Genomic DNA, 27,544 nt, shown 5'->3' with positions numbered 1-27,544 from the left:
TTTTATAAATAAAATATTAAAACCCCTAGAATGCCAAACCCCTTCTCATCTGGTTCGTTCTTTTCTTTCCTCATTCTCAGTCAGTGCTAAGGCCTTAAACCCTCCAAAGTCCCACTGTGCGGTTTCATGGTTTGAAAAGATTGAAATTTTGAAGCTCTCTCAGTGTGAAAGGCCTTAAACCCTCCAAAATTCCCACTCTGCGGTTTGATGGTTTGAAAAGATTGAAACTTTGAAGCTCTCTCTCTCTCTCAAAAAAATGGCTTCTCTTTCTATCAACCTGTTTCCTTCACTTCCCAGGTTCTCTTCTCTTATCCCTCTTTTTGTTCTTGTGTTTCATTCAATTATGTGTTTCTGTCATTTTCAACTGTATAAGAGCATGAATTGAGCTAATCCCACAATTGGAATCCGTAATTGTCATTCCTATAATGCATGCTTTTTCTATTTTGCAGTTTCTTAACTGATTTTGGTATCTTCTTGGAATCTTAGTTTGCATTAGTCTCTGTTTTGTGATAGGAACTGAACTGAAAGTGTAGAAAGTGATTGTAGCAATTTTCTCTTAAATATGCAGGCTGAATATAAATAGGAGCTTTTACCCATATATGAACTCAGTGCAGCTTCATAATCTTGGCTCCAAGATTAAATGGGTTGTCACTGCAGTATCTGAGGAAAGAGTTACAGAGGCAATAGTTAAGGGGGCAGGCGATGAAGAGGCGGATACAGGGAAAAGGATTCGCCGAACATCAAAGCGAACTTCTTCTAGGACTAGGAAAAAATCAGTAGTGTGGACTTCAGATGATGAATCTTTACCTGCTGAGAATGGAAATGTTACAGATAAAGAAGGGAGAATAGCTTCGGGGCCAACTGAAGATTCCAAGAAAACGCGGAAGCAAACTCGAAAGAAAGTGGGAGTATTGGATGATTCGGATGATGATTCTTTGTCTGCTGTAAATGGGAATGTTGAGGATGAGGACATTATAGCAATTTCAGGGTCAAGTGATGATTCCAAGAAGTCGAGGAGATCTACTCAAAAGAAAGGTGTGATCTTTAGAAACTAAAACTGTTGTTATTCTGTTACAATTTGCACTTTGCACATTGCAGTGCCATTTTAGCACGTTTAAATTGACACTTGACAAACTGATGGCCTTGCAGCTACTGCTTCTAGTAGCTTGGAGAACGTTTCAACCAAGAAGAAGGTAACAAAACGGAGGGGAAGTAAGAAGGTGCTCGATGATTTGGAAGATCAGGATAGCCAGATAGAATCTAGTTCTCGTGAAATGGACGATAACAATGAAGATGAACTAGAGTTGGATAAAGATGGAGGAGAGGATATTAGTTTCACCTACGGGTGGCCACCCCTTGTTTGTTGCTTCGGTGCAGCACAACACGCATTTGTGCCTTCAGCGAGGCAAGCCAACAGACTAGTGGACCACGAAGCACATGAAAGGATGAAGGACGCAATTTGGGCTCCTGAAAAATTCATGAGAGCTCCTGGGGGAAGTTCGAGTAACGTTGCTGTTGCTCTTGCGTGCTTAGGTGGTAAAGTTGCCTTCATGGGGAAACTCGGAGATGATGATTTTGGCCAATCATTGTTATATTATTTGAATATCAACAAGGTCCAAACCCGATCAGTATGTATGGATAATAAAAAACCAACGGCTATATCAAAAATGAAAATGAGTAAAAGGGGCGCCTTGAAGATGACCAGTCTCAAACCATGTGCAGAGGATTCCTTATCGAAGTCTGAGATCAATATTGATGTGCTGAAAGAGGTAAGAGATACCATATTGTTTGTGTATTAACTAATAATGTTTTGTAGATAAGATTTACCAATCAGATACTTGATTCGAATCTTCTAAAATTTCTCTATAATTTATTTCACTTTACTTTTTCGAGCCTCATGAGGTTGTAACAGTGCAAATTGATGAGAAAGTTAATAGCTTTTCTGCTATAGCATGCATACGTCTGGCTTTTCTACTTCAATTTTGAGAATCGGCTGTAACTTTTCATCTGTCTTACTTTAATGGTTCTGTTCGATTTAGAAGATATGTTATGATCATGTAATCTGTGAATACAGGCAAAACTGTTTTACTTCAACACATTCTCCCTGCTTGACCCAAATATGAGATCAACTACATTCAGGGCCATCGAGATTGCAAAGAAACTCGGAGGGGTTATCTTTTATGATCTCAATCTTCCGTTGCCACTGTGGCAATCTGGTGATGATACCAAGGCTTTTGTACAGCAAGCGTGGGATCTTGCAGATATCATTGAAGTTACAAAGCAAGAACTTGAATTTCTATGTGGAATCAATCCTGTTGAAAGGTTTGACACGAGAGACAATAACAGAGATAAGTTCACTCATTACACGCCTGAAGTTATTGCTCCACTTTGGCATGAAAATTTAAAGGTTTTGTTCGTAACTAATGGCACTTCAAAGATACATTACTATACAAAGGAGCATAACGGTGCTGTTCTTGGAATGGAGGACGCACCTCTCACCCCTTACACTTCCGATATGTCTGCAACGGGAGATGGCATTATTGCAGGTAAAGCAATGCGGATTTCTATTTCTTGTCAGGCCTTCATTTGTTTCCTTCAGAAGTTTGGCCATAACGGTTAATATTTGCATCCCCATCACGATTCAGGTATCCTGCGAATGCTGACAGTCCAGCCTCACCTCGTCACTGACAAAGGGTACTTGGAACAAACCATCAAGTATGCCATTAGCTGTGGGGTAATTGATCAATGGCTGCTGGCGCAGAGATATGGCTACCCTCCGAAAGAAGGCATGGAAGACGATGTGGTCCCCGACCCCCATGGCATAAGGTCAGTAACAGAAAAGGAGTACAGAACAGTTGTGCCTGTAAGTTGATTAGGTTTCTTCTTTAGATGTCTGTCTGTTCTTCCACCTGCCGAGGCCTTGATTCCTCTTCTTAGAAACAGTTCCTTCGATGTAGAATCATGTACAACAATTTTTGAAATACACAGAGATCTATGAAATGCTGTAATATCCTGTAAACATTTCCTGCTGTACACACATCAGAAGGGATCAATTCTACTTTCTTCTCTTTAAAAGCACCTTAGGCCTTGGCAAATGACTCGAACAGACAAACAGTGTGTGGTTACAACCACTGCAAATTTTTTATCAGTATATGAATTGTTCAATGATACTATTAATATCTTAACCTAAAGTCATAGATGAATGTCAGAGTGATGCATATGTATAGAGAACATAATAGAACAGCTGATTTCCTATCGAGTGTCTCCCTCCAAAGTGTCCGGAGTTTGTGGGTTATCGAACCCCTCTTTCTGATAAGTGTCTCTTGACAGCATTGCATTCCAGGCAGGGATGGCTAGTTAGTTTCTTCTGGGGACCTTTCAAATACAAAAAACAAAAGTCATAGAGGGGTATCATTATGCAACTAATTATATGTGTATTGGTTAATCACTAAGTCATAGATTGTTTTGGAAATTTAAACTAGAGGGGATGAATTTATTCTAGAAAAATAAATAACATAACATAAATTTTCGAATATGAAATTTACATCTTCAACCTATAATCGCAAGATAGTCTTTAGTGTATCGCAAAGGCCTTGGACAGTCCGTTGTTCTTGTGTAGCTTGCATTTCCTGTAGAGGCATCTCTTCAAAGGCCCTGGAATCATGGATTCAGATGGTCAGGTCAGTTGACAACAAAAACAATTTCAAATTAGCATCAGAACTGAACTGTGATACAACACTTGACTTAATCACACAGGAAAAAGAACATAAGAACTGATAATTGCCCAAACTTTAGCTTAAGTCCTGATGCTGATAAATACAAGTTTTGAGAAAATGAGTACATAATGATTAACAGATGGATTTGATCTGAAAATGTTGACGAAATATGATAAAGATGGGATAGAACTCGGAACTTAGTTAGTTGATCAATAACAATGTGAAAAGAAAATATAAGTTGCAATGGTCTTACTTACATCCTGTGATAAGCCAATGCTTGGGTTAGATTCATCAGAGTAGGACTAGAAGATAGTCGCTGATGTATGCTTAGAGGAAGGGGAACCTGTAGCCCATTAGTTAGCAACCAAGCAGGGAAAATTGCAAGGAAGGAGTGGGGACGGGAGGGATAGATGGAAAAGGACCTCGGTTTGTCTACTTCGACCCTTTTTTGATGGAGTATCGCGAGTGAAAAGTTCATGCAGCGTATCATCTTGTTGCCAGGCCCCAAGCACGTCTGTAGACAGAAGTGCAATTGGTGATACATCGCTTGCATTCAGTAAGGGGATTGGTACTGTGTTACCGGCTGAGTATATTGAGCGAAGCTAGAGGCATAGATGGAGAAAACCATTATCAGAGTTGCATATTCAAGCAATATGAACCAAGAAATCAAATGAAGCAATGCTGTGGAATTGCAAATGCACACACGAAATAGGAATGAAGTCAAGAAGCAAGAGAGTGCAAGTGGCCTATTGTATAACAGGTCAAAAAGTACCTTATCCAAAGCTTTTCGACTGACAGTTTCACTCTTCAAGGAACCTTGGGTTTTAAAGATGTTACCCTTCTCGTCTAGAACAGGAGAAGTAGAGGCTGACACTTGTCCGGGTTGGGATGCCCCAGTTGAGGAACTTACGCCCGTCTCATTGTGCAACCTGATGAGAAATATGCATTCTCAGCCGCATCAGACAGAGCTCTCCTTTGTTTTGAGACTTATTCAAGTTTAAAAAAAAAAAAATTTTTAAAAAAAAAAAAAATCCCTCCAGAAACACATAATCAGCAGTTGATAGGTTAGCATATTGACTTTGGGTAATTAGATTCTTCTTTCTCTTACTGAAGTTCATAGCATTAAAGTATGAGATAAATTACCAAGGCTCAATTGGTTTTTCACCAAGACCAAGCGTACGGGCGCTTCCAATACGCTCAAGAGGAGAAGACAGTTCTGCATTTCTGACTGCAATTTTAGTAGCTGTTTTATCTATGTTACCTCCATCTCGAACTATCAGAGTCCCAAAGTCATCTGTTTATATAGAGCCACAAATGCCAAATCCACACTGATCAACCTCCTTTGTTTAGAACAGTTAGCATAATTTTTTAAGTTATGCAGAAGTAGAAAGGGCTTCTTGAACTGAGTCAGTTGGAAGATTAAAGTTTAGATTGAAAGATGAAACCAATACATTCAAGGCTCGTAAGTTTAAGAATGTCAAATAAAATCATGATATTCAGTGTTCACTATGGTGATCCATTCACAATGTTTAACTAAGTTAACCACATTCAGGAGTTCAGTCAAAACTCAAGAGTGAAAAGCAAAGCTCTAGAGGGAGATGTTCAGATTTATGTGATATGTGATGGAAATCTAATAGGGTGGGTTACCTTCTTCAGCAGAATCCATATATTCTGAATTATGCTTATCCACAACAATTGTGGATGACACTACATCGGCAACTTTAAGACCAGCAGGAACTGTATCTCCAAATGTTTCATTTACTTTGGGACCGCCTCCTAACTGCATTTGCACAAAGATGATTTCAATTTCTTAGGGAGTCTCCTTTATACCAAAAAAAAAATAAAAAAAATAGGTGAGTTGGGGTGGGGGGAAGTAACAATCAAAGCTTATCATGGAAGGAATACAAAAGTTAAAAGCCATACATCTTGTTGAGTGGTCACTGAAGAAATTTTCTGTGCTTCCGCCATTGATGACCTAATTTGTTTTGCCTTCTGAATCCTGGGTAGCATCATACAAGCTCCACCTTTACACTTCTCAATGAATTTGTGCTTCAAAAGAAACAGCAGGAATAAGAAAGGATTCATAGCATAAAATCAACTAACATTCAATTGTTTCTGGGCAGGGACAGTAGTTGCATTTCTTACAGCCCCTAGAACTTAAAAGCCCATTTAAGTCCAAACTTTTTCTGGGTGGGAGAACCTCTTTTGGTTTTCTTATATAAGGTTCTCAGGAAAGAACATATGAAATAATTTCGACTGCTACATAATCTTCTTCTAAATCTTGTGCTCTCACAAGTAATCATATGAAATTAATCAAAAAGTCAAAAGAACTGAACCTGTAGTAAAATATGGAGTAAAAAAATTATGATTACATATAAATTCATGACTGAGATTCTTACACAGAAGATGCCTCAAAAAGGAAACCATATAGCCAGAATTTTATTCATATGCATTTAAACTCCGATGCCCTATATTCAATTATTTCTAGCCATATGAGAGGTCAACATAGATGTCCTTCAATGTATGGTTCACATTTCACATGTAGCTTCCAAACTTCTTAGAGAGATCCACTACTTTCAGACCCAAAAACTAAAAGTATATATGGGCATACTTAGATAGATCCACTACTGTAGATATCACATAGGGATGGACAGAAACACAACATTAACATATATAAATGTAAAACATAAACAGCAGAGTACCTTAAGCAACTCTGCTGCAGTTGGGCGAAGACGGGGATCCTTTGTAAGGCACATTGCAACGAAGTCATGGAACAAAAGAGACCTAAAATAATATATGGTTCCACTTCAAATTTTATCAAGGGCTATACAGGAATTTACATTCAATTTTGAAAGGCCACTACCTAGCAATTGAATCCTATGCATATTCCTTCCATACTGAAGGGGAAGCATTCTAGAAAACTTCGAGTGTAAGAAGTCATATTGGCAAATCCATGTGCAATGAATCAAGAATAAAAAAACAAACCATTTCTCTTTGTCCTCAAGCATTGGAGCTGGTTCTATTGATATCATAAAGAGTACCTATCCAAAATTACAAACATATTAAGCCTCTGAAAGGAGTGAAAGGTATATTTAGAAAGAGATTATACTGAATGTCATTAAGAAACCCTGAAGTGCAAAATCATGCTTCAATACAGGATGGAATAATTGATTAATACTATGAACTGGAAACTCAATATTTGACCATCCATCAGCTTTTAAGCATTGTAGAAAAATCTTGAATTACATAGAAATGTGTAAGCATACAATAATAACAATAGACACTTCCCTATTTTGTACTTCAATCTCCATCTTTATTGTCCTCTTCTCCACTCTTCTTTCCCAGTCCTCTGAGTCCAAATTGCTCGACACATTGAGGGAATCATAAAATGAAACTAAAGGGAGGTGAAGCGTGCTGACATGAGAAACTATAATGTGCAGATTACACTATAATATGTCAAATTGACAACTGTTTTCTTTAATACTTTTATGTCATAATATGTCAACAATAGAAAACTTCCTAAATTGAGATTAGGAAGGTTGCCTAAACTCAAGTTAGGAATCTTAGAAGTATTAGGACTTCATTACTTTCCTCGGAGTTTAGGAATTCTAAAGATGGAAGGATCCATAGAGTTAATGCATTCAATTATATTGGAATACGCATAATGTTAATCACTTATGCTTGGTTGTTCACTCAGATTGCTTCTACCTCTCTTTGCCACCCAAAAAAACACCATCTCATAATTTCTAACAGACAGCATAATGCTTACAGTTCATATGCAGAATAGCAATAATGCATGTGACATATTCTGTTGAAGCTTCAAATTCACAGACTAACCCTCATGGGATGCACCGTTGCTCTTGGAGGAAGCCCCTGAAAAGAGGGGGAGGGGCGGGGGTATTGGTCAGCATCAATGTTAAAATTCATCTAACATTTCATGATCTTAAACACAGTACAATTTAATAGCAAGCTATACATTACAAATGAAGCTCCAAATAAGGGAAATATTTTTTATCTAAAAAAAAAAACCTGCTTTAACTTTTCACATAAACAACAGTTAATCCAAAAACAAATAAAAGGAACTTGGAAATTAATGTACCTCTGCCATTTCAATTGCAGATACTCCAAGCGCCCATACATCTACCTGGGAAAGATTGGGAGATAAGTGTAGGGAAAACAATAAGTATAGTACAATAAAAATAGTATGCAGACAAAATTCAAGAGCCACAGGGAGATCACATTACAATGTCAATAATACCTTTCCATCATACCGACTTTCTTGAATAACTTCTGGAGCCATCCAATGAGGAGTGCCAATAAACTGAAAATTAATGGGCCAATATAAGAATTTTACAGAGCAACAAATTTGTGTTATTATTATTACTCAAAATTTAAAGAACAAATAAAAAACCAAAAAAGAAGAAGAAGAAGAAGAAGAAGAAGAAGAAGAGAAGAAGAAGAAGAAGAAAGTCAAAGAAACCACCATGAGAAAGAAAATGACAAGCATTGAACACATCATTATAATGCAAGGAGATGGAGAGCTGAGAAAACAATACTAGTGATTTTTTTTTTCATATTTCTTTCCCACTTGCATGAGGAAAAGGGACATTACTCCTTCAGATACTCAAGAACCTATCCAGTAAAATGATTTTTAGCACTAGCTAATACCAATAAGCTTTTGCCTTACAATAAAATTGTGCAAATATAAATTTCATTCCTTTTCTTTTTTTGTTTGGTGGCTTTGATAAAATCAGACAATCAGTAACGGCTAGAGCCTGGAGGAATGCAGCATCTACCATCACATAAAACAAACACATGGAAATCAAAAGGTTTTAACAGAATCCATTACTGTTGATTATGTTGCATTAGTAGGTAATACTACACATGAATGATAATGTATATATGCTTATCAGTAGTTCTTAGTAATGGAAATTAAGAATTGTCAAGGAAATAACCCTTTGTATCACAGACTCACAGTAACTGCATTTACATGTTCATGGTGTCATATTTCCAAAAATATTTCTTCAAAGAGTGTATAACGTACACATGAAGGTAAATCTATGGATCTATATGTAATCTCAAATTCACTGTGTATGTTCTACTACTCCCTAAAAATAACACCTACTTGATAACAGCACTTTCTATTCACTATTAATTACTAAAAAGTAACAGCTTTGGTGTTCTTTCCTTCTGCAGCACATTACCTGCCTTAATGGAGGGGGCTAGTTGATCACAATCATTAATAAGAAGAGCTACTTAGACACCTAAATTCAATTTGGAAAAGAAAGCTAGCTTTAAGCACAAAGATTTATTCTTAAAGCTAAACCTATTAATTATCTCATGCCTCACAGTCTCACACCCCAAAATACCTTCTTCAAGCAGTACAATTATGTAACTGTCTTCTGCATAATTCATGAACAAGCTCTCCATCCATAACTGAAACTGTCATTTCAGTAACCTACTATATGTTAGATTTCTTTAAGTTATTTCCCATTTGCATCCAAAAATAAAAGAAGCAATCGTGAAATGAGGAAAAATTAGTCATATAATGTCAAAGTATAGCTGTATAGATAAATTTTTCTGCTAAGGAAGTTTTAGAACTATAAGTAACTCATAGACATACTGTGTTACGTTTGGACATTGTTCTAGTCAGCTGTGCAGCAACACCAAAATCACCTGCTCATACTGATAAATTAGTGCAATTTTGGTACTCAATAAGAAATCACAATAACTATTTTGATGAACAATTTTTGGGAAGATAAATTAATGAGATATCAAACTGACATAGTAATGAAATTAAGGAATGATATATAAGTTCTGGAAAATAATAGAACAGAAATGCAGTTTCAGAAAAGTCAGAATTTACATGATACTGTAGGTGAAGGCACTAACCTAACTTAACCTCTCCTTGAGAGGTCAACAAAATATTGCCACCTTTAATATCTCTATGAACCTTAAATATGGAGTGCAAATAAGAGAGACCCTGCATCAAAGAATGATGTTCAGATAAAATAAAGAGGCAGAAAACTGTTAATTAAGAAAGAGGGCAATTTTTTGTATCACAAATAAATAAATAATCAGCCAATCAAATTAAATGACTTAGACAAACAAGTTTATAGGAATCTTAAAATGAAAACTAGCAATTTTGGAATTAAAGTAAACTGCTTTCATACGTGTTGTTCACTTATCTTCCAATGCTAGATGTGATTCTTGTATGGGGGGTCAGAAAAGAGAAAGGCCAAGAACTCCATTTGCTAGTTTTCATGCTTGTGGTTGGAGATGAAAGCAAGAATTAAGTGGGGTTCAGATGGAGTCACATAGTTCAAGAAGTAGAGAGACAATCTATTGTAATCTATTATTATTAATACAATCAGATACTCTCTTTCTTTGGTTTCTCACATATTTTGCTTCTCTTACTAGCAGGAGATGGCTATTTGTCACCTGTCAAGCCTTTCAATCCCCCAATTTCAACAAAAACATTGATTTTATTTTCAAGCCAAGATTACCTTCAACGCTTCTTTGCAAATATATGCTATTTGATGCTCCTCGAGTGGTGCCTCAGTTACATTCATTAAACCAGCAACACTTCCACATCCACAATACTCCATTACAATCTGTGAAAACATACAATTTTGTCATAAATTTCAAGTCAAACAAAATTTCATTATTTGGATTTTGCTCATTATATACATAACTAAGATTTTTTTGAATGAAATGAGTTGAAGCCTTAATTCATTTATGAGTTAAGTCATGTAGATCAATCCACTTGGTCATACCCAAAGGTATTCATCTCCTTGGTAGCTCTCAAAGTAGCGAATAACATTTGGATGATTGCATTGCTGCAGCATCTCAATTTCACCAAGTATATCGTCATAGCCTTCCTCCTGAATGCATCTCAAATTTCAAAGAATATTATTCTTAGGCACGCTGACGCACTATGAAAAGAAATAATGGGGCACAAAGAAATCAAACCCCTTCAGACAATGATATGACTTTGATGGCAACCATTTCTGAAGTCTTCAGATCTCGAGCTTTGTAAACAGCCCCATATGAACCCTTCCCTGCCATGGTCAATGTCTCGCCCTTTCAGTCACTTAATATTTCAGTCAATTTAAACAACATCCAACCATATTTTGAAATATGTCAACCACATAATAAAAGTAAGGAAAAATCAAGGCACCATTACAAACTACATAGATTCTAATTCATCTGATAAGCATCTATGGATCTGTCTCGATGCATTCAAATTTGCTCTATGCAACAAAATCCTTTTCAGATATGATGATCAGCTACAGTTGTCTATTAGGAATCAACTTGATGAGTAACCTAAACAGTTTAATTATATCTATTAAGGCAATGGAATACTGGTCTCTCAGCTACACAGTGAGCCAAATTCTGAAATCAAACTCATATCTCAATCAAAAAAGGTATTTACAAGCAATGGGCCAATGGCATAATTCGACTTCCCACAAGACTTTAAACTAAATAAATAATAGGGAAAACAAAAGGCGAGAAACAAATTTTACCGAGTTCATGGTAAATTTCGTACTTGGTAGTAGGGTCTTCCCTAATCACACCCTCCGGAAAGGAGCTCGAAGAGACCTTACCGGCCTGCATCCTCGTCTCCTCCTCCGACGCCGCACCGCTCCCGGTTTTCCTCTGCCTCCCCATCCCACCCTCCCCGACGCCCTGCATACTCGCCACGGCTCTACTCATCGTCGATAATCCACCGTCTTCGCCACTCGCATTTCTGCTCGTCCTCCTCACCACTGTCCCCGACACGCCCTCACTCTCTCTCATAACAAACGTAGAGAAATTCCCTTCCTCTCTCATAACAAACGTAGAGAAATCCCCTTCCTCATCATCATCATCATCATCCTCCCCGCTCTCCTCAACCCTACTCTTCCGGATCCTCTCCGCCCGATCTAAACTCGACGTCACCGCGGAAAGACGTCTTCGGCGACTACTCTTCACTATCATTGTCCCGGAAACAGAGTCGGCCTCATCCTCGCCTTCGGAATCAACCGCACCGCCGCCGTAGACGTCCTTGGAGAAGCGTTTGAGTATCGGAGGAAGCGAAACATCGTCCTTCGGACCTCCAACGACGTCGTCTTTGCAGACAACTGTGGAGTACAGATCGTCGCTGCTCTGCTCATTCTCGAAGTCGCTGCCGTGGACTACGAAGGTGGAATAGAGGTCCGGCTGCTTCGGCGTCGGCGGTTTGCGACCTTGCCTAAACGTTGAAGAAGATTCCATCGTCGAATTTGTTGATCTTCGCCGTACCGGACGACCTGAGCTGAAGAAGCTACCGTTATCAGTAGTTTTCGGTGCATAGTTGGCGCGCCTTGAAGCTCGTCAGTTGTTTGACCAACGGAAAATCAAAACAACTTCTAAAAAAAATTGCAAAAAGAAAAGAAAAAAAAAATTGCACCCAACTCCCTAATATTCATTATCTTACTCTATAATATTCATTATTCTAACGCGTGAAAAGTAAGGAATTTTTTTAAACATCAAAACGATGTCCTTTTGAACCGTTGTCCATACAATAATCTATGCAATTTTTTTTTATAAAAATACAAAAGCATCTGAACATTTGAGTATACAAAACATTTTCTGTTTTAGAAAAATACAAAATCTTGAAGGGACCACATACATATTTTACGAAAACTCCTTCCAACGCAAAGCACACTCATCAAGTAGGAAACTAGATCCCACATTTATTTTGTGACAAGATCATAATACGTTTTCTAGAACCGCCTCCTAGCACTTTCTCATATTTATATACACTTTTTCATAAGAATTTCATAATTCACCCTTTTCTTGAACTATCTCACTATATAAACCAGCCTCGCTCTCTGTCACCATTGTTTGTTTTTGAGTTTCGTTTCATCAAAAGCCTAACCTTTGCCATCTTTACTCATAGGTATACACTAATTCCTCTCCTTTGTAGCTAGACTATGGTGTTTTTCATGTCTATTTACTTATAAATTGTAGATTGTATCAAATTGTTGGTCATTCCGACTTTTTCAAATAATTCATAGGGTTTAAGCTATTGTTTTTTTTTTTTCATCAGAGGTTTAGGCTTCATGGTAGGGCACGAGTCGAGAGACCTACTAGTGTTCTTTATTATATGTCATTTATTTTTCATTTTTGCTCTCATTAGATGTGAAAGTTATGATCAACAAAGGTTTTGGGAGAGAAAGAAAAGATCTTTGTGTTTAAAAGATATGCTTAAAGGTTTTAGATATGATCAACAAAAATCCAGCTTTTTGTTTTTGTTTTTACCCCCTTTAAGTTAATGTTTTGCTGCCAATGACCTTTTAGTCAAGTGCATGTAGAGATTCTTCCTAATAAAAAGTAATAAGATCGAACATTAGTGGAGTTAGTATTGATTCTTTACTTTGAGTGCAGCTAACTATATTACCAAACATAGTCAATATAAATATGCCTATATGCAAAAGTTGGCCAAATCAACCTATTTTATAATATTGTGTATTTGTACTGTGTATATATTTTTCATTCTTATTTAGAAGGTTAATAATTGCGAATTAAAATTTCTTTTAAAAAAATCTATAGGTGAAATGAATAATGTTTAATGGACTAAATGCATTTAAATTTCACGTGTAATATAAAGATATAAAATTAATAGACAGAATATTTTGGTGGTGTCTACTGCCAGTGGAGTAACAGCTCATATATAAAATTTCTCATATTCATTTATATGAATTTGTTGTACCTGAATTTGGTGTTTCCTTTGTGTTTATTCACCTTAATTTGTTGTGTTTTTTGTTGCCTTTTCACGTGTTTTTTTCCCTCTATGATCACCTTAAAGATGCCAGCTTTATAAGTTATTACTTATAATGCATGATGACAATTTTTAAACTTTTGTGCGGGGTTGTTTAATTTATGGAAAAATTCGCAATATTTACGGAAAGAATGTTTTAGGTGATGTAAACATGTCTTATTATCTTACTTGGCAAAAGACTATATAAGAAGATAAACTAATCTAAGGCATTCCTAGCTGGCCAGCTAAAACTAAAAACCCTAGCTACCCGGCTATCCCAGCAAAGGACCAGGATGTAAACTAGTTAAAGTTACCAACTAAGAATGTCAATTGAACACATACTTTTAACGGATTTAGATTTAAAACATTGTAGTTACTAAGTAAACCGTCGACCAATTTGGCTGGAGTAGGGTTTTGTATTCCTAATCGACTTGAAACCTGGTAAACCTTATAGTTACCACGTCGATCGACTCGACTGGAGCCGAGTTTTGTATTCCTAACGGGCTCAATCCAAGAAGATAAGTAGACATCTATTACAAGAAGTGAGACTTACTAAGTTAACTGTTCCAGTAATTCGGGTTTTGAATGCAGATCAGAGATGGCGATACGTCACACCGCTGAGACAGTGGGATACGCCTTTACCTCGCAGTATTACCAAGTCCTCGATCTCCGGCCGGCGGACACTCACAAATTCTACAAGGATTCAAGCGTCGCCGGCTGGGAAGGAAACGACGGCGTTGTCCATTCAGTGACAACAATGAAAGTGAGTATCCCAAGTAAATGGTATTTAATTTACTGGTTTTGATTTTGAGCCCACCATTATTGTTTCAGGGAATAAACGATATGATCATGTCTTCAGACTACAAGAATTCGGAGGTGCAAGTGAAGAGCATTCACGCCCAGGATTCTTTACAGGGAAGCATTCTTTTGGTGGTCACCGGAAACTTGATCGGAAAAAATAATGAAGTGACCAGAAATTTCAGTCACACTTTCCTGCTTGCCAGGCAAGAGAGAGGCTTTTTTGTCTTGAATGATATCTTACGCTTTCTTGATAAACCACCACATTCTCCTCCTTCAGTTAATGATTCAGGTAGGTTGTGTTTAATTTCTTCCACCCTTTCCATGGATAATTAAGCTTCTTGTTAGTCACTCCATTGATGATCTCTGTAAATTTCTTGTGTAAAGTCATTTCAGAGCTTGAAGTTCTTGAGAATGCATGTTCATCTGCACCGGAATCAAAAGGGTCTGCACTCAACCCATCATATGCTGAGATAACAGCTGAAACCATTTCAAAACCTTCGCCACATTTGATTCATCCTAAGCAACCAGCTGCGGCTATCCACAAGACAACCTATTTAGAAACTGTTAGTTCTCTTACATTGCTCTTAATATTTTGCCTACAAAAAAGAGAAATTCTTCATCCTAAGGGTCCCACATCCTGACCCGACAAGATTGTGGAGAAGTAAATCTGCCTCAGTCAGGCCCATTAGGTGTGATAACCAGGGCATTGTACTCATAAGGAACCACCATACCCCACAAAAAAAGTGAAACTCAGGTAAATCTGCTTCAATCAAGCCCATTAGGTGTGATAACTTGGGCATGGTACTCACAAGGAATTGAAGCACCCTACAAGAAGGTGAAACCCTCACACTACGATTGTCGAGGCTCAATCCTACGACTTTACCCATAATTCGTCACTCAATAACCAATTGAGTTACTGTTGGTTACAACATTGCTATGATACTAAAGCAGCAATGTCTATTAACCTTCTTGGTTTGAGTCAGTCTTCTATATATGAACAACTTATGCTGATTTACCACTTAATAGTGCATACTCTGAAATAGTCATTGACTGATTGTGTTTTCCCTGGTCAGAATCTACAATGTCTACAGCTACTAAACACTCTTTCTTTCTATCTTTCTTTGGTGCAGTTGTCAAGAGAGAGATCCTGTCCCCGTGCTCTTGCTGTCCAGATTGTGAGGGTTTCTGCAAGCGATGGCAGCTCGGTGCAGGCATCCAAAGCACAAGATGGAATCAACAGTACTATGGGTAAGATTGCAACTCCCGCAGGTAATGATGAAACAGCAATGTTGTTTCCAGGTAAGGGAATCTATGTCGGGGGATTGCCACCCAACACAACGAAACATGAGCTGGCTGAGGCTGTCAAGATTTTTGGTAGAGTTAAGAAGAATGATGGTGTTCAAGTCATACAGGATTACAAGAACGAGGTATATATATATATATATATATATATATATTTATATGTGTGTGTATCTTTCATGTGCTCAAAGTGAGGTTTTTGAACACTCCAGCTTGAAACTGCCATGCAGGATGGATTCACTTATGGATTTGTGCATTTCGAGTCTGAAGAATCTGCACGAAAGGCAGTCGAGGTATCTCATGTAGTTAAATTATCAATTTACACTTTTAACTAACACAGAACATATTTCTAATTTAACTATTCATGTCTTTAGTTGAAATTGGAACACATTCTTCAATTGTTCTCATCCTGGTGTTTTCTCATCAGGCTCATAATTTCATTGTCCGGGGGAAAGAAGCCTACATAACGTACAAGAAATCAGGCACAAGTGGTAACAAACTGCAACCAAAACAAATAAAAATACTATCTAGACGACCCTAATCAAGTTGGTCAGGTTGTTGACTTGGTAATCATAAGGTTACAAGTTAGACCCCTAGCTGGAGCAACCTAGTAACCTTCTTTGTAGGGTAATAGGCCTTCTTGATTTGGACTTGTCACAAGACTGATTTTCTGCATAACTTGGCAGATTTTTCTTTTTGTGGTCCTTTGTCGGCTAAGGTCATAATACAGCCACACCCTACACCCTCAAATAGTGACTGGACAACTTGACTGATTTTTCTCTTTGTGAACCTTTGTCGACTAGGGTCACAATACAGCCACACCCTGCACCCTCAAATAGTGATTCAAAAGAAATGTTATCAAGATTCTAGCTTTTAGCTCTTACAATATGTTATATAACAGCTTGTTTAATCTGTTCATATGGTTTTCAACTTCAGGTGTCAATGGTGGCAGGGGGAGGTCTCCGCCGGCTAGAGGTGGATTCCGGCAAGGTTCGCCGCCGGGTAAAGGAGGATTATCTTACAATGGCTATCATATTAGAAGAGAGAATGGTGGTGGAGCTTATAATTACCGGTATGAATACAGAAACAGAAGCTCAGAAGGACGAGACAGGGATGGTTATTACCAGTGGAACAATGGAGGATGGAGGGGTAGAAGAGTATGGGGTAACATCCATGGCGGCAAGTAATAATAGTGATAAATGCATTAATTTTGGGGTGTAACATTTTTTAGTCATAAATTCATAGGAAAATACTCATTCTTTTTTTCTTTTCAAAGAATTTTCTTTTTGATCTAATCAAATTATCAAAATACTATTTTCTAAGTTAGTCAAAAGAGAATTTTCGTTCTCCTAATTCATTGTGGATCTTAAATATGAATGTAATTTACATAAATTATGAGGAAATAATTAGTCAGAATTCAATATAACTAAAAGATTTTGAAAAAGAATGTATAAACTTATTCAAAATGCAAATTTTAGAATGATGTTGAGTAAGGAGGACACTGATGGGGTTAACGACAATGGATAAAAAATTATCAACAGGGTTCTTAGCTCAGTGGTAGAGCATTTGACTGCATATCAACAGGTCACCAGTTCAAATCTGGTAGAGCCTTTATTATTATTTACTATCAGAATTTGAGATATTTTAAAATTTTACTTGACTTAGGGTTTGTTTGGAAGTAATTAAGAAAAATGACATTTTCCGTTGAAGGAAAAAAAAAATGCAAAGCATGATTTTCGGCGGAAAAAAAAAAACATTACTCAAATAACCCAGAAACCAGTTTGAGATATTTTAAAATTTTACTTGACTTAGGGTTCGTTTGGAAGTAATTAAGAAAAATGACATTTTCCGTTGAAGGAAAAAAAATGCAAAGCATGGTTTTCGGCGGAAAAAAAAAAAAAAAACATTACTCAAATAACCCAGAAACCAGTGATATATTTTTTTAAAGGTTTTTAGTTGAAACCAATAGTCTTGTTCCCGCAAGAAACCACAACTACAGTCTCCGACATAAACCAAACCATTGGTTTCCGCCGAAAATGGGTGATTTTTTTCCTTTAATATAATTTCTAATATATAAATTTATATTTTATATTTTATATTCTAAATAAAATAATTAAAATATTTAATTATACAATTCTACTCATATCCAAAAAATGAACTAAAAACACCAAAATAATTTTTTAGAGTGCAATCAAACACGAGAAAAGAATGATATTTTCTATAAAAAAAAAATGACTTATTTTCTAGAAAATATTTTTCAAAATTATTTTGCTGCTTTCTAAATGAACATTAATCCTGAGCTTTCAACTTATTGTGAGTTCGGTTCACTTAGACTAGCTGTTAAATTTATTTCATTAACTACAATAGAAAACTTATTCTATAATGCTATTCAAAATGTAAACTATGCTGACATAAATTTTTATAGTACGCAATGCATACAAAATTTTTTTTTTTTCTTTTTAACATATAATTCAACAACAACGTTAGTTGATACATGTATATGCTCTTGCAAAGAAGAATAGAAAGAAAAACAAACAAACAAACAAACTGTTCTATTGGCACATTTGCATGATATTTTTCATGCAATTTGCGCTTTTCTTTTACTGAAAGGGAGAAGAGTTGCGGTTGATGACGATGTGCTTGAGCGGATGGGCGACGTCGCTCCCCCCGGCGTGCTTCACGAACTCTGCCGGCGAGAGGAAGTTGCCGTGGCACACGCACATGATTCGCACCTCCTCTCCCTTGCCGTATTTGTATAGTATGCCGTCGATCCTTTTGCCGTTGGGGCCGTCGCCTTTGGTGAACACGCACGGCATGTCCTCGAGGGAGGCCGTCCCGGCTTCCCTCGTTGCCGGCCGGCTTGTGCTTTCGGGTTTGTTGGATGGCGGGTCTGTCTCGATTCCGGACGCCGTCCTGCCGGGAATATCCCGCGTTGTCTTAGATCGAGATGAGCCGGTTTCTTGGTTCCCGCCCTCTTGTATGGACTGTATGCTCCCGGGGCTCAGCTCACATGACCCTGCAGAAAAACCGGTGCGCTTTCATGACTCATCAACACCACAACTTATAGTTTGAGACGAGACGGTTAATAAATTAAACCAACCGTTTAAGACAATTGGTAAACAAACTGCTACTGCAACTATAAGGTCGAGGAATCGACTCTATATGTCAAGAAGTTAAGAATGTCGTATCAACTGAACCCCGCTAACATTGGATGTGTTTCTTTTAGATGGGCGAGGACGGGGCTTAATACAGGACACCTACGACTTCATAGAACGAGTTCATTTCAAGGAAAGTCCCGTATCCCGGACAATAAAGAAGTAGTTACTAGCGAAAACGATAACCCACCAACCTCTAATTAGACGTGCCACTTGGTTTCAGCTTTGCCATAACACCGACGCTTGGACATCACACATTGCAGCCAACTAAATCCCCTTACTAATTTCGTACTATCTACCTATCAACATCCCCGCTTTTTTTTGTACTCCTACTGTTCTTCCAGACAAAGACATCTATCGACTATGGGATAAGGTCACATTTTTATCCACATTTTGTTTCAAACTGTTGGCTTACAAACTACAAGAGGCACATGTAAATATGTAATGAGGAGCCCACAAATCCGCAATGAATGCTAGGAAGATGTTCTTCCATCTCCTCGGCCCCTCGTCCATCTACCCAATCCATTCTTCTGACTTTTTTCTTAAATTCTTAAATTGAAACAAATTACCGAAAAATAGTTCTATACAACCAGGTAAGAAATAACGAAAAATCTTATCACACATGCCCAACAGATATCAGATAGCTCAGTAAAACTACGCGCCAGCTGTAAAAATGAACAAAAGAATCAGTCGAAAAGGAAGTTCTTCCTTTCGAGTTTTGCCTAAACTAAGTTAATAACCAAAAACGTCAAGTTTTAAGGAGTCCAATAAAGCATTTGACAGTACTTAAAATATATTGTTCGTCTTTTAGTACCAACTTCAACAACACCATACTCTCAATAGCCCTATCACGAGACTTTCACGAATTAGTTAACCAAGTTTAAAGTTATCTAGAATAAATCGAAGTTAAAACCCTGATTTGTATAACCTTGTCACAGAAGAATTCTTTCTGGTACCATAGAGCACTTATTCCTACCCACACATCACCAATTTCCACCAAACAACCAATGCAAAAAAAACATGTTGGACAACAAGTCAACTAGTAAGTAGAAACCACCAGAATTCCGTATTCCACTTGCATAACCAAGACAAAACTCACCAAAATATCTACAAACCTACGAGGGACAATCATACAGAAAAGGAAGAACTCTCGTGCCAAGTAAAGGAACTAAAAAGTAAAAAAAAGAAAGAAAAAGCCTCGGCACTAGATTCCAGCAAACTCTCACCACACAACCTATAAGAACAGTGTTAACAGTATAACACAACTCAAAAGTTGCTCATTGACAAGGCAATGCATTACGGGATTTCCCCTTTTTGGTGGACAGAGTTTCACACAACACACTAACAATGTGACAGATTCGCAGCAACACGAGAGGGACAACAATGTCATCAACATCACTACGAATTCATTCCATTCCTAAATCCTAAAATCATTGTACTAAGGTAATGCCTAAGTTCACATGAAGCTATGAACATTAATCGAACAATGTATCGATAAGCGGGGACTAAAGATGGCAGTTTTGTGGAACAATAGCAACACAGTAAGTCAGTAATACAGCATTGGAACAATAAATTAAAGAGGTGAATAAATATATTGTAGAAAGCAAAAAAAAAAAAGTTACCTTGAAGGGATTTACTTTCTAATTCTGATATGCTTGAAGAGTTAGCACCTTGAGATTCAATTGACCCTTGAGATGAAGGCTGCAATTTATTACTAGAAAAACAGCTTCTTTTCCCTTTGAACATTCCAATGTCAATCCCACTCCTAAAAGAGCTTTTAGTGGCTAATAACAACTGTTCTTTATCTAATCTTGTCCTGAAACTCACCCCACTTTCTCTCTTGGGTTCCTCCACGGCGCCGCCGGCGACGGCACCGGCGCCGGCGCTATCTCCCCGGGAAATCCTCTGCTTTTCTGACCGTCTCCTCTTAGCTTCCAATCTTCGGATTGTCTGTAACTCCTTCCTTTTCCTCCATTCTTCCTCCGTCTCCACGGGGAGGGAGGAAGTCCTGACCAGGGCGGAATAGGCCGCCGGCGGCGGCGGCGCCACCGCATCATCGTCTCTTACAATTGGCAAACATGCAGCTATGGAAGAAGATCTTAGGAGCTTATTTGAGCTCTTATCCACGCCAAACCTCCCTCCTAATGACAACCCAAGATTCAGTTCGAGTTCTCCGTCGTCTTCCGCCGTCTCCAACCCATCACCGCCTCCGGCGGCGCCGGCGCCGGCGCCCATGAATCTCTGCAGCAAGTCCCTAGAAAATCTGTTGGAATCCAAAGCAAGATTCTCCATTTCGCCGCTTTTTTTCTTCGTCGATCTATTATCTCCCATGGGCAACCCAAAAACCCACAAAACTCACCACCCCACAACCGCTTTAAAGCTCAAACAAGTCTTCATGTACATGCATGGTAAACCCAGATGCCAAAAAACCAATCTTTAAATCTTCAAAACACCATAACAACGCCACTCAGCTCAAAGACTCAATCTTTATACACCAATCACTTCAAATCAAATCCCCAGAAACTAAAAACAGCATATTTCACCAAACCTCAATCCAAAAAACGCAAAACCCAACACCACAGCTAAATTCTTATTGCAAAACAGGGTACAAAGAGGAGAAAAAAGAATCAAAGAAAATGAGGGGAAAGATAAGCTCCGTCAAATGGGTAGCCGGAAAATCAAGAAAATAAGGCGAAAGAGAAAAGACGAGGAGAGAGTAGGAATGGGCAAGCAAATCCAGAAGGAGGGGGAGACCTAGAGAGAAGAAAGAACTGGGAAAACGAAAGGAGAGAGTGGGGGGGAGAGGGGAGTGAAATGACAAAATTGCCCCAGTATTTTTGGTGGGTGAGGGGACAAAGAACGTACTGGTGAAGGACAAGTGGCGGAAATAAACGAGGGGAAAGATCGACACGTGGTTCTGACCGGAGCCCTTTTTGGTGATGTCTCTAGCGATAGAGTTTACACAGAAAATGGTTTTATAATAATGGCAAAAGTGTTAAGATGTGGTCGACCACACCGCACAAACAGTGGACATGAATCTATACCTAAATGGCTAAATCCCTAGGAAGGCTAAACTACGTTGAGCAAATATATTCATTAAGTTTTTAATATCACATAAAATTAGATGGAAGGAGAAATCTTTTAAAACTGTACTAAGTCCCTTGAACTACTTGGAGGGAGTCTGACTTAATGATAACTTTATTAAAATCAAGATATTCTCTAAATGAAATCGCTTCTACTTTCTTGGTGCTATGTAATCCTTTTTAATGAAATTATATTGCCTCTACAAACTGACCAAGATCATTCCTCAGCACGCAACCAAATCCCAAACGTGCTCCATGCGCATCCAAAGCTGCATCAACATTCAGTTTTAAGAATCCCTTGAGGTTTAGTCCAATGATCTTGAGCCACATAGTTGATGTCTGTCTTTTGTAGCTTCCAGTTAATAATGTATGTTATTAAAGCTATTATTCATATCTTATTAATTAGACTAGATTCAATAAGGTTTAGCGTGACAACTAATTCAAACTTAACCAAGTTACTCATATACAAAAGTCATTTGCCTTGGTATGAGTTAGTGTCACTTAGTAATACAATATGTTATAAATTATCTTAGTATTTGCTTCAAAGTTGCAACCACTCATTAGTTATCAAAGTTGTGTGTCTAACTTATATCGAATTAATAAAGCACTTTTTATATTCATTAGTTGTTCATGAATATATCAATCATGCAATTAGCTAGTAAAAAATTTCACTTAATGAACAAATAAAAAATAAAATAAAATAAAATTCAAATAGTGTGATATCAATCTATTACGAATAGAGAAATATAGCATCACTATTTTCAAATTACTTTTAACCTAACATACGTATATATAACTTTATTGGGGAGTTATGATGTTGAATAAATCTAAATATATTTCAAAATATATAAATCTTGCAATGTTATATACCATGGCATTGCTATTTAAAACGTAGAAATATTTATAGATTGATAAAAAGATCAAAAAAAAAACATAAAAGAATAATTTTATTTACAGTACCATATTATATATGATGACGTTTCTAATAATAATGAATGATTAAACCTTAAATTTTAACCTAAAAACTCTACTAGTAATTTTTTTCCGAACAAGCTCAAAACTTATAAAAGTCTTCTTCTTGGATTGGAAAAATCATAATTCAGCTCTAATGTCATTATGGGTTCGTTTGTTATCATATTTGGGTTAAAAGCTAACTTAGATAAAATCACACATATTCTACTTAAGGAATCAAAAGTATTATATAACAAACATCATATTATTGAGAAGAGATATAATGAAATAAATATAGTGATAATATGATAATAAGTTGTGAAATCTCAAATAGAATGTAAGAGGGGACTACGGTGTGGTAGAGAACATTGTACAACTCTCAGGTGAAGGTACAGAAAGAAAGGAATTTTACGGCGTAAAGACGCGTGTAAAAAAGCAACGAAAGAAGTGGCACGTGTCAAGGGTGGTTTGGGGAGATTGGAAATATCCACATGGATGATATCCTCAACCTCGTAAAGTTGCGACCTTGCCTTTTTCTCTTCACTTAACAAATTCTTTTTTAAAAATATTATATTAACCAAAAAATTAAAATATTTACTATACTAAGTATTTAAAACATTGACACCATACAAAATTTATTGTTTGAAATAAGATTTCAAATTTGATTTAGGGATACAAACAATTCAAGTCATTCAACCAAAATTTGATTTGAGTTCAGTTAAATTTGAACTCAAATCAACTTATTAAGTAATCAAATTGAATTCGAATTAAAAACCTTTTAGCTCATGACTTGCCAAGCAACTTGTGGGCCATATATATATTTCAAACTCAAACTCTACCTATCTATTTGAGCTAATCAAATCAAACTTAAGTTTAAATTCCTGATCAAACTCGAACCTGAACTTGAGTTTGCTCACTTTTAAGCCTAGTTCACAGTATTTACACCCCTAATTTGATTTATATCTTATGAGTTATGAAGCCTAACATTTGATAAAAGAATAATAGCAAGTAAAATGAAGCCATCAAAATTTATTGTTAATTAGGAAAATTCTATAATGTCGTGAATTACAATGACACATGTGTACTCTTTTCCTAATGTATTTCTAACAAAATATATGATACAACTTTAGAAAACTTATTTTATTTAATTCATGACAGTATAATTTTTTTTTGTCGTCAATTAAATAATGTTAAGAGAGTGTATAATTTCAAGATAAAAGGGGGATTGGAGTGTTATTCTTAGAAACATCATGGCTCCAATTATGCATGGAATAAATAATTTGTATCTTTAGAAAGTGGGGAGTTGTGCATGATAAATTATTCATGTATTGGTTTGTTGTCTACCATGGGGAGGGGCAAAACATTTACTATATAAGGAACTTTGGTGTGGAGTTGATAAGTGGGGGGTGATAATATGGTGGATTGTGTGTAGGGGAGTGATTGGTCACATTTGGAAAATTTCAAAATACATGAATTGCCCAAATTTGGGGAGTATCACTTTGAACTTTGAACAAGCATCCAAAGTAACAAATTTGGATTTTGCTTGATTTTGATGGGATCATACGTTAGACAAGTTAGGACTAAAAACATTGATTAATACACATGGATTTAAACTTCTGATTTCATATTATTAACAACTTAGCAACAATGAGTTAATACCCAATTTAGTCCTCGACTATAGTGATTTTTCTTGATTAGTAATAAATGACTTTTGTGCTTCATTAGTTCTTCGATTTTGATGGTTTTACTCAATTGAGTCATTAGCTATTAAAATCAAATACTAAATCAAAAAAATCACTATAGTCGTCAGTCGAAGACTAAATTGAGTAAAACCACTGTAGTCGAAGACTTGCTTGAGTAAAACTACTATAGTTGAGAACTAAATTGGGTATTAATAGAGGCAAAATTGCCAAGCTATCTTAACATCAATCATTATTGCATAGACCATGGCCCACACATTTGTGCGCACCATAAATTAAAAAGATACATTTTTAATATATTAAAAGTGTATTATTTGTATACATAAAGTACATTATTTGAAACTACATGATTTTTTTATATATTATCAAATAATGTACTTTTAGTACATTAAAAATGTATATTGCGTTCATGGTCCACACAATAATTTGCCTCTTAGTAGATGACTTAATTGAGTAAAATCATCTAAGTCGAGAATCTAATTAAGCACAAAAAGTCATTTAAAAACTAAATCGAGAAAAATCACTATAATCGATGACTAAATTGAGTATGAATTCTAGCAACAATATTTTAAGTTGATAGAAGTTTGATTTCATTTATATAAGCTTTTGTGTTTAAATATTGTGAATAAAATAAAATATGATTTTGTAAGTATTGGATATTAGTGCATGTAATGGTAAAAGCAATAAAAATAAATAAAGTTTGTTGCGTGACAAAATACCTTTTTATTGAAAAGGATTGTCTAATTTTAGTTATTTATTATTATTATTTTTAGAGTTGAGCTATGATAAACTTTTATTTAGACAACTCTTTTCCAATTTTTTTTTCACAAGGTTGAACCCAATACGTTAATACTAATTAAAGAATATAGGTTAAAGTTTTAAATTGCAATTATTCGGATGAATAAACTTAATACATTTTTTTTTTATAATAGCTAGACAGTAGACACGTTTTAGGTGTTACGTGTCACATCACTCAATATATTTATATATATTAAAACATTTTATCTTGCTTTATTTACTTTTTTTTATTTTTGGTTTTCAGATTGAAATATTTTATGATAATTGAGATTATTTTATGTTGAATTAATAATGAAGTTTAGAAGTTCACGGTGGGAAGAGTCATCTTCATGGTAGCATCTCTATCCTTCCACACGTGGAATGTTAAGTTGCCTTTTTCTATCCTAAAAAAGGATTAAGAAAAGTAAAGTATAGGAAAAGAATCTTTTCTTAGGTAAAGTTTGTTGACACATCTCTTTAACCTACAAGCTACCTTTGATTCATCATTCGACATATATGTATGTGTTTATATATATATATCATCAACTTTGATATTTTTATTAAAGTAGCTGCAAAAGTTAAGAACATAAAACAAAACAAAAAAATCAATCTAGACAACAACATGGACTCTCGAGTGTGGCGGAAGATTTTGTATATAAAAGTAAAAGTTGGATGTAGAAAATTCAGTTGAATCCTCTTATTGTTGCTGGTAAGACTTAATTCTTAATTTTTCTTTTCAAATATCACCTATATGACTAACTGAGCTGTCTATATGGACAATATTTTATTTTTTGGTAGTACATATCACTCAAACGTTATACCCTGCACCACGGTGCACATAGCAATGTGCACCACGTACGTCAACGACGTCGTTTCAATGTTAGTGGACGCAGACGCGAATGACTCTACGGAATTCAATAACTATAATACACATAATCATTATCTAGAATACATAGAACGTTTGCCTATAATACACAGAATGTTTGCCCATAATACACAGAATATTGACACAAAATACACAGATGTTAGTAGACGCGGACACGAATGACTCCAGTGAATTCATTATCTATAATACACATAATCATTATCTAGAATACACAGTGATAGCGTAAATGTAAACGGGCCTACGATTACGCTACGAACACATGTGTTACGTGTGGTGAAGGATGCCGCTCGGCCGGTCAATCGTGTGTTACGTGTGGTGAAGGATGCCGCTCGGCCGGTCAATCGGTCGCTCTACCGGTTGACAACTGAGCGGTAAGAAGCTATATCGCTCTACGGGTGACGAACAGTAACAAGGAGAGAGCAAGAGAGACGAATGAGCAAATCACAAGTGTATTAGTGTAGTACTGATGAGTTCTCCTCCTTCCAGTGAGGGGAATGACCCCTCTTTATACAAAGTGGATTCACTATGCACATGGTGTCTGATATGCAAGTGGAGGGCATATGGGGTGTCACTCCGCAAAATGCGCATCGGTTTGCTCGAAGTGGTTGAGTTGCTCGAGGTGATGAAAACACGGATCCCCTGTTCCCGAAAAGTTGTCGGTCGTCACATCAAGCAACTGTCGCGCTCGTGAGCCTCCAATCCACAAGGTGTGTTGCTTCCGATCATGCGGCCCGGACCGGGTGACCGTCGACGGACCGGTTGGGTGACCGTTGACGGACAGGTTGGGTGACCGACGGACAGGTGATTTACGGACTGACTAGTACATGTGCATATTTACCCATCACAAGTCCCCCACTTCTTGAATCTGCGAGAGTCGTCAGGTTCGAGAAGTAGAATGTGCTCCAGGCGGCTAACTTGTTGCGAGCAAAGTCTCCCTGGCTTGAATGCCTTGATAATCCGTGATGAACCCCTCAAGTTTGATTTGAGCAGGAGGGGCGTGATTTACGCGGGTTGCCTCGTTAAAAACCTTAGACTAAGAAAAACCCTTTGGGAAAAAACCTAGCTAAGGGAAAAAGAGTACAACCGAAAGCATAATCACTAAAGACGGGTTTGTCCTGGTTGTTTCCGGTCGTCGAGCGATGGATCATTTAGCGGGTTTTGTTCACATCTTTTTCATGGTTTGGAGATGGGTCTTCCCTTGGTGATACCTTGGTCGTTGACAGACCAATCAAGTTTTCCACGGCTGGGGATGAGGAAGGTAGTACATACGAATCACCGAGTGGTTGACTTGACCAGGCGGATCCAGACCAAATGGGGTGATTGTTACCGGTCAGCTGAGTGATTTTTATGATTTGACCACCTGCGTGTATATTTCCTCCAGTTTGATACTTT

General features: G+C 36.9%; 3 protein-coding genes and 1 non-coding gene across 5 annotated transcripts; 2 read left to right on the top strand and 2 right to left on the bottom strand.

The window, feature by feature from the left end:
- Nucleotides 1-41: 41 nt before the first annotated feature.
- On the top strand, nucleotides 42-3,095 carry LOC116002093 (fructokinase-like 2, chloroplastic). The gene is made up of 5 exons (XM_031242112.1): nucleotides 42-297; nucleotides 569-1,035; nucleotides 1,150-1,769; nucleotides 2,075-2,546; nucleotides 2,646-3,095. The coding sequence occupies exons 1-5, from the start codon at nucleotides 257-259 to the stop codon at nucleotides 2,870-2,872; spliced, it is 1,827 nt and encodes a 608-aa protein (XP_031097972.1). The 5' UTR covers nucleotides 42-256; the 3' UTR covers nucleotides 2,873-3,095.
- LOC116002092 (serine/threonine-protein kinase cst-1-like) lies at nucleotides 2,346-12,040 on the bottom strand. Of its 2 annotated transcripts, none has more exons than XM_031242108.1 (19): nucleotides 11,243-12,040; nucleotides 10,689-10,777; nucleotides 10,493-10,600; nucleotides 10,223-10,330; nucleotides 9,609-9,699; nucleotides 9,340-9,392; nucleotides 7,975-8,037; nucleotides 7,816-7,860; nucleotides 7,554-7,589; nucleotides 6,702-6,757; nucleotides 6,419-6,500; nucleotides 5,640-5,765; nucleotides 5,364-5,496; nucleotides 4,860-5,010; nucleotides 4,489-4,645; nucleotides 4,139-4,318; nucleotides 3,974-4,059; nucleotides 3,546-3,654; nucleotides 2,346-3,375 (listed from the first exon to the last, which is right to left on the bottom strand). In XM_031242108.1, the coding sequence occupies exons 1-18, from the start codon at nucleotides 11,970-11,972 to the stop codon at nucleotides 3,555-3,557; spliced, it is 2,394 nt and encodes a 797-aa protein (XP_031097968.1). In that variant the 5' UTR covers nucleotides 11,973-12,040; the 3' UTR covers nucleotides 2,346-3,375; nucleotides 3,546-3,554. The 2 variants fall into 2 exon arrangements, with proteins under 2 accessions (XP_031097968.1, XP_031097971.1); XM_031242111.1 differs by having other exon boundaries at nucleotides 3,555-3,654.
- Nucleotides 12,041-17,140: 5,100 nt separating this feature from the next.
- On the top strand, nucleotides 17,141-17,212 carry TRNAC-GCA. Its single transcript has one exon. It is a non-coding gene; the product is annotated as a tRNA-Cys (tRNA).
- An 824-nt stretch (nucleotides 17,213-18,036) lies between these two features.
- On the bottom strand, nucleotides 18,037-21,681 carry LOC116002095 (ninja-family protein AFP2-like). Its single transcript, XM_031242115.1, has 2 exons — nucleotides 20,378-21,681; nucleotides 18,037-18,616 (listed from the first exon to the last, which is right to left on the bottom strand). Exons 1-2 carry the CDS (start codon nucleotides 21,084-21,086, stop codon nucleotides 18,201-18,203), a joined length of 1,125 nt encoding a protein of 374 aa, XP_031097975.1. The 5' UTR covers nucleotides 21,087-21,681; the 3' UTR covers nucleotides 18,037-18,200.
- Between the last annotated feature and the right edge of the window lie 5,863 nt (nucleotides 21,682-27,544).

Source organism: Ipomoea triloba, chromosome 13 (genome assembly GCF_003576645.1).
Source record: "Ipomoea triloba cultivar NCNSP0323 chromosome 13, ASM357664v1".
Lineage (NCBI taxonomy): Eukaryota > Viridiplantae > Streptophyta > Magnoliopsida > Solanales > Convolvulaceae > Ipomoea > Ipomoea triloba.
This window is presented reverse-complemented; position numbering and strand designations above follow the sequence as displayed.

Excerpts from the sequence above, each read along its gene's own strand:
- LOC116002092 (XM_031242108.1), bottom strand. The coding sequence starts at position 11,972 with ATGGAATCTTCTTCAACGTTTAGGCAAGGTCGCAAACCGCCGACGCCG. Across the intron at positions 10,778-11,242 it reads CGAAATTTACCATGAACTCG|GGAAGGGTTCATATGGGGCT; the intron begins GTAAAATTTGTT and ends TGACCATGGCAG. Across the intron at positions 6,501-6,701 it reads CTTGAGGACAAAGAGAAATG|GTCTCTTTTGTTCCATGACT; the intron begins GTTTGTTTTTTT and ends ATATTATTTTAG.
- LOC116002093 (XM_031242112.1), top strand. The coding sequence starts at position 257 with ATGGCTTCTCTTTCTATCAACCTGTTTCCTTCACTTCCCAG. Across the intron at positions 298-568 it reads CTGTTTCCTTCACTTCCCAG|GCTGAATATAAATAGGAGCT; the intron begins GTTCTCTTCTCT and ends TTAAATATGCAG. Across the intron at positions 2,547-2,645 it reads GGGAGATGGCATTATTGCAG|GTATCCTGCGAATGCTGACA; the intron begins GTAAAGCAATGC and ends ATCACGATTCAG.
- LOC116002095 (XM_031242115.1), bottom strand. The coding sequence starts at position 21,086 with ATGGGAGATAATAGATCGACGAAGAAAAAAAGCGGCGAAATGGAGAAT. Across the intron at positions 18,617-20,377 it reads AGAAAGTAAATCCCTTCAAG|GGTCATGTGAGCTGAGCCCC; the intron begins GTAACTTTTTTT and ends GTTTTTCTGCAG.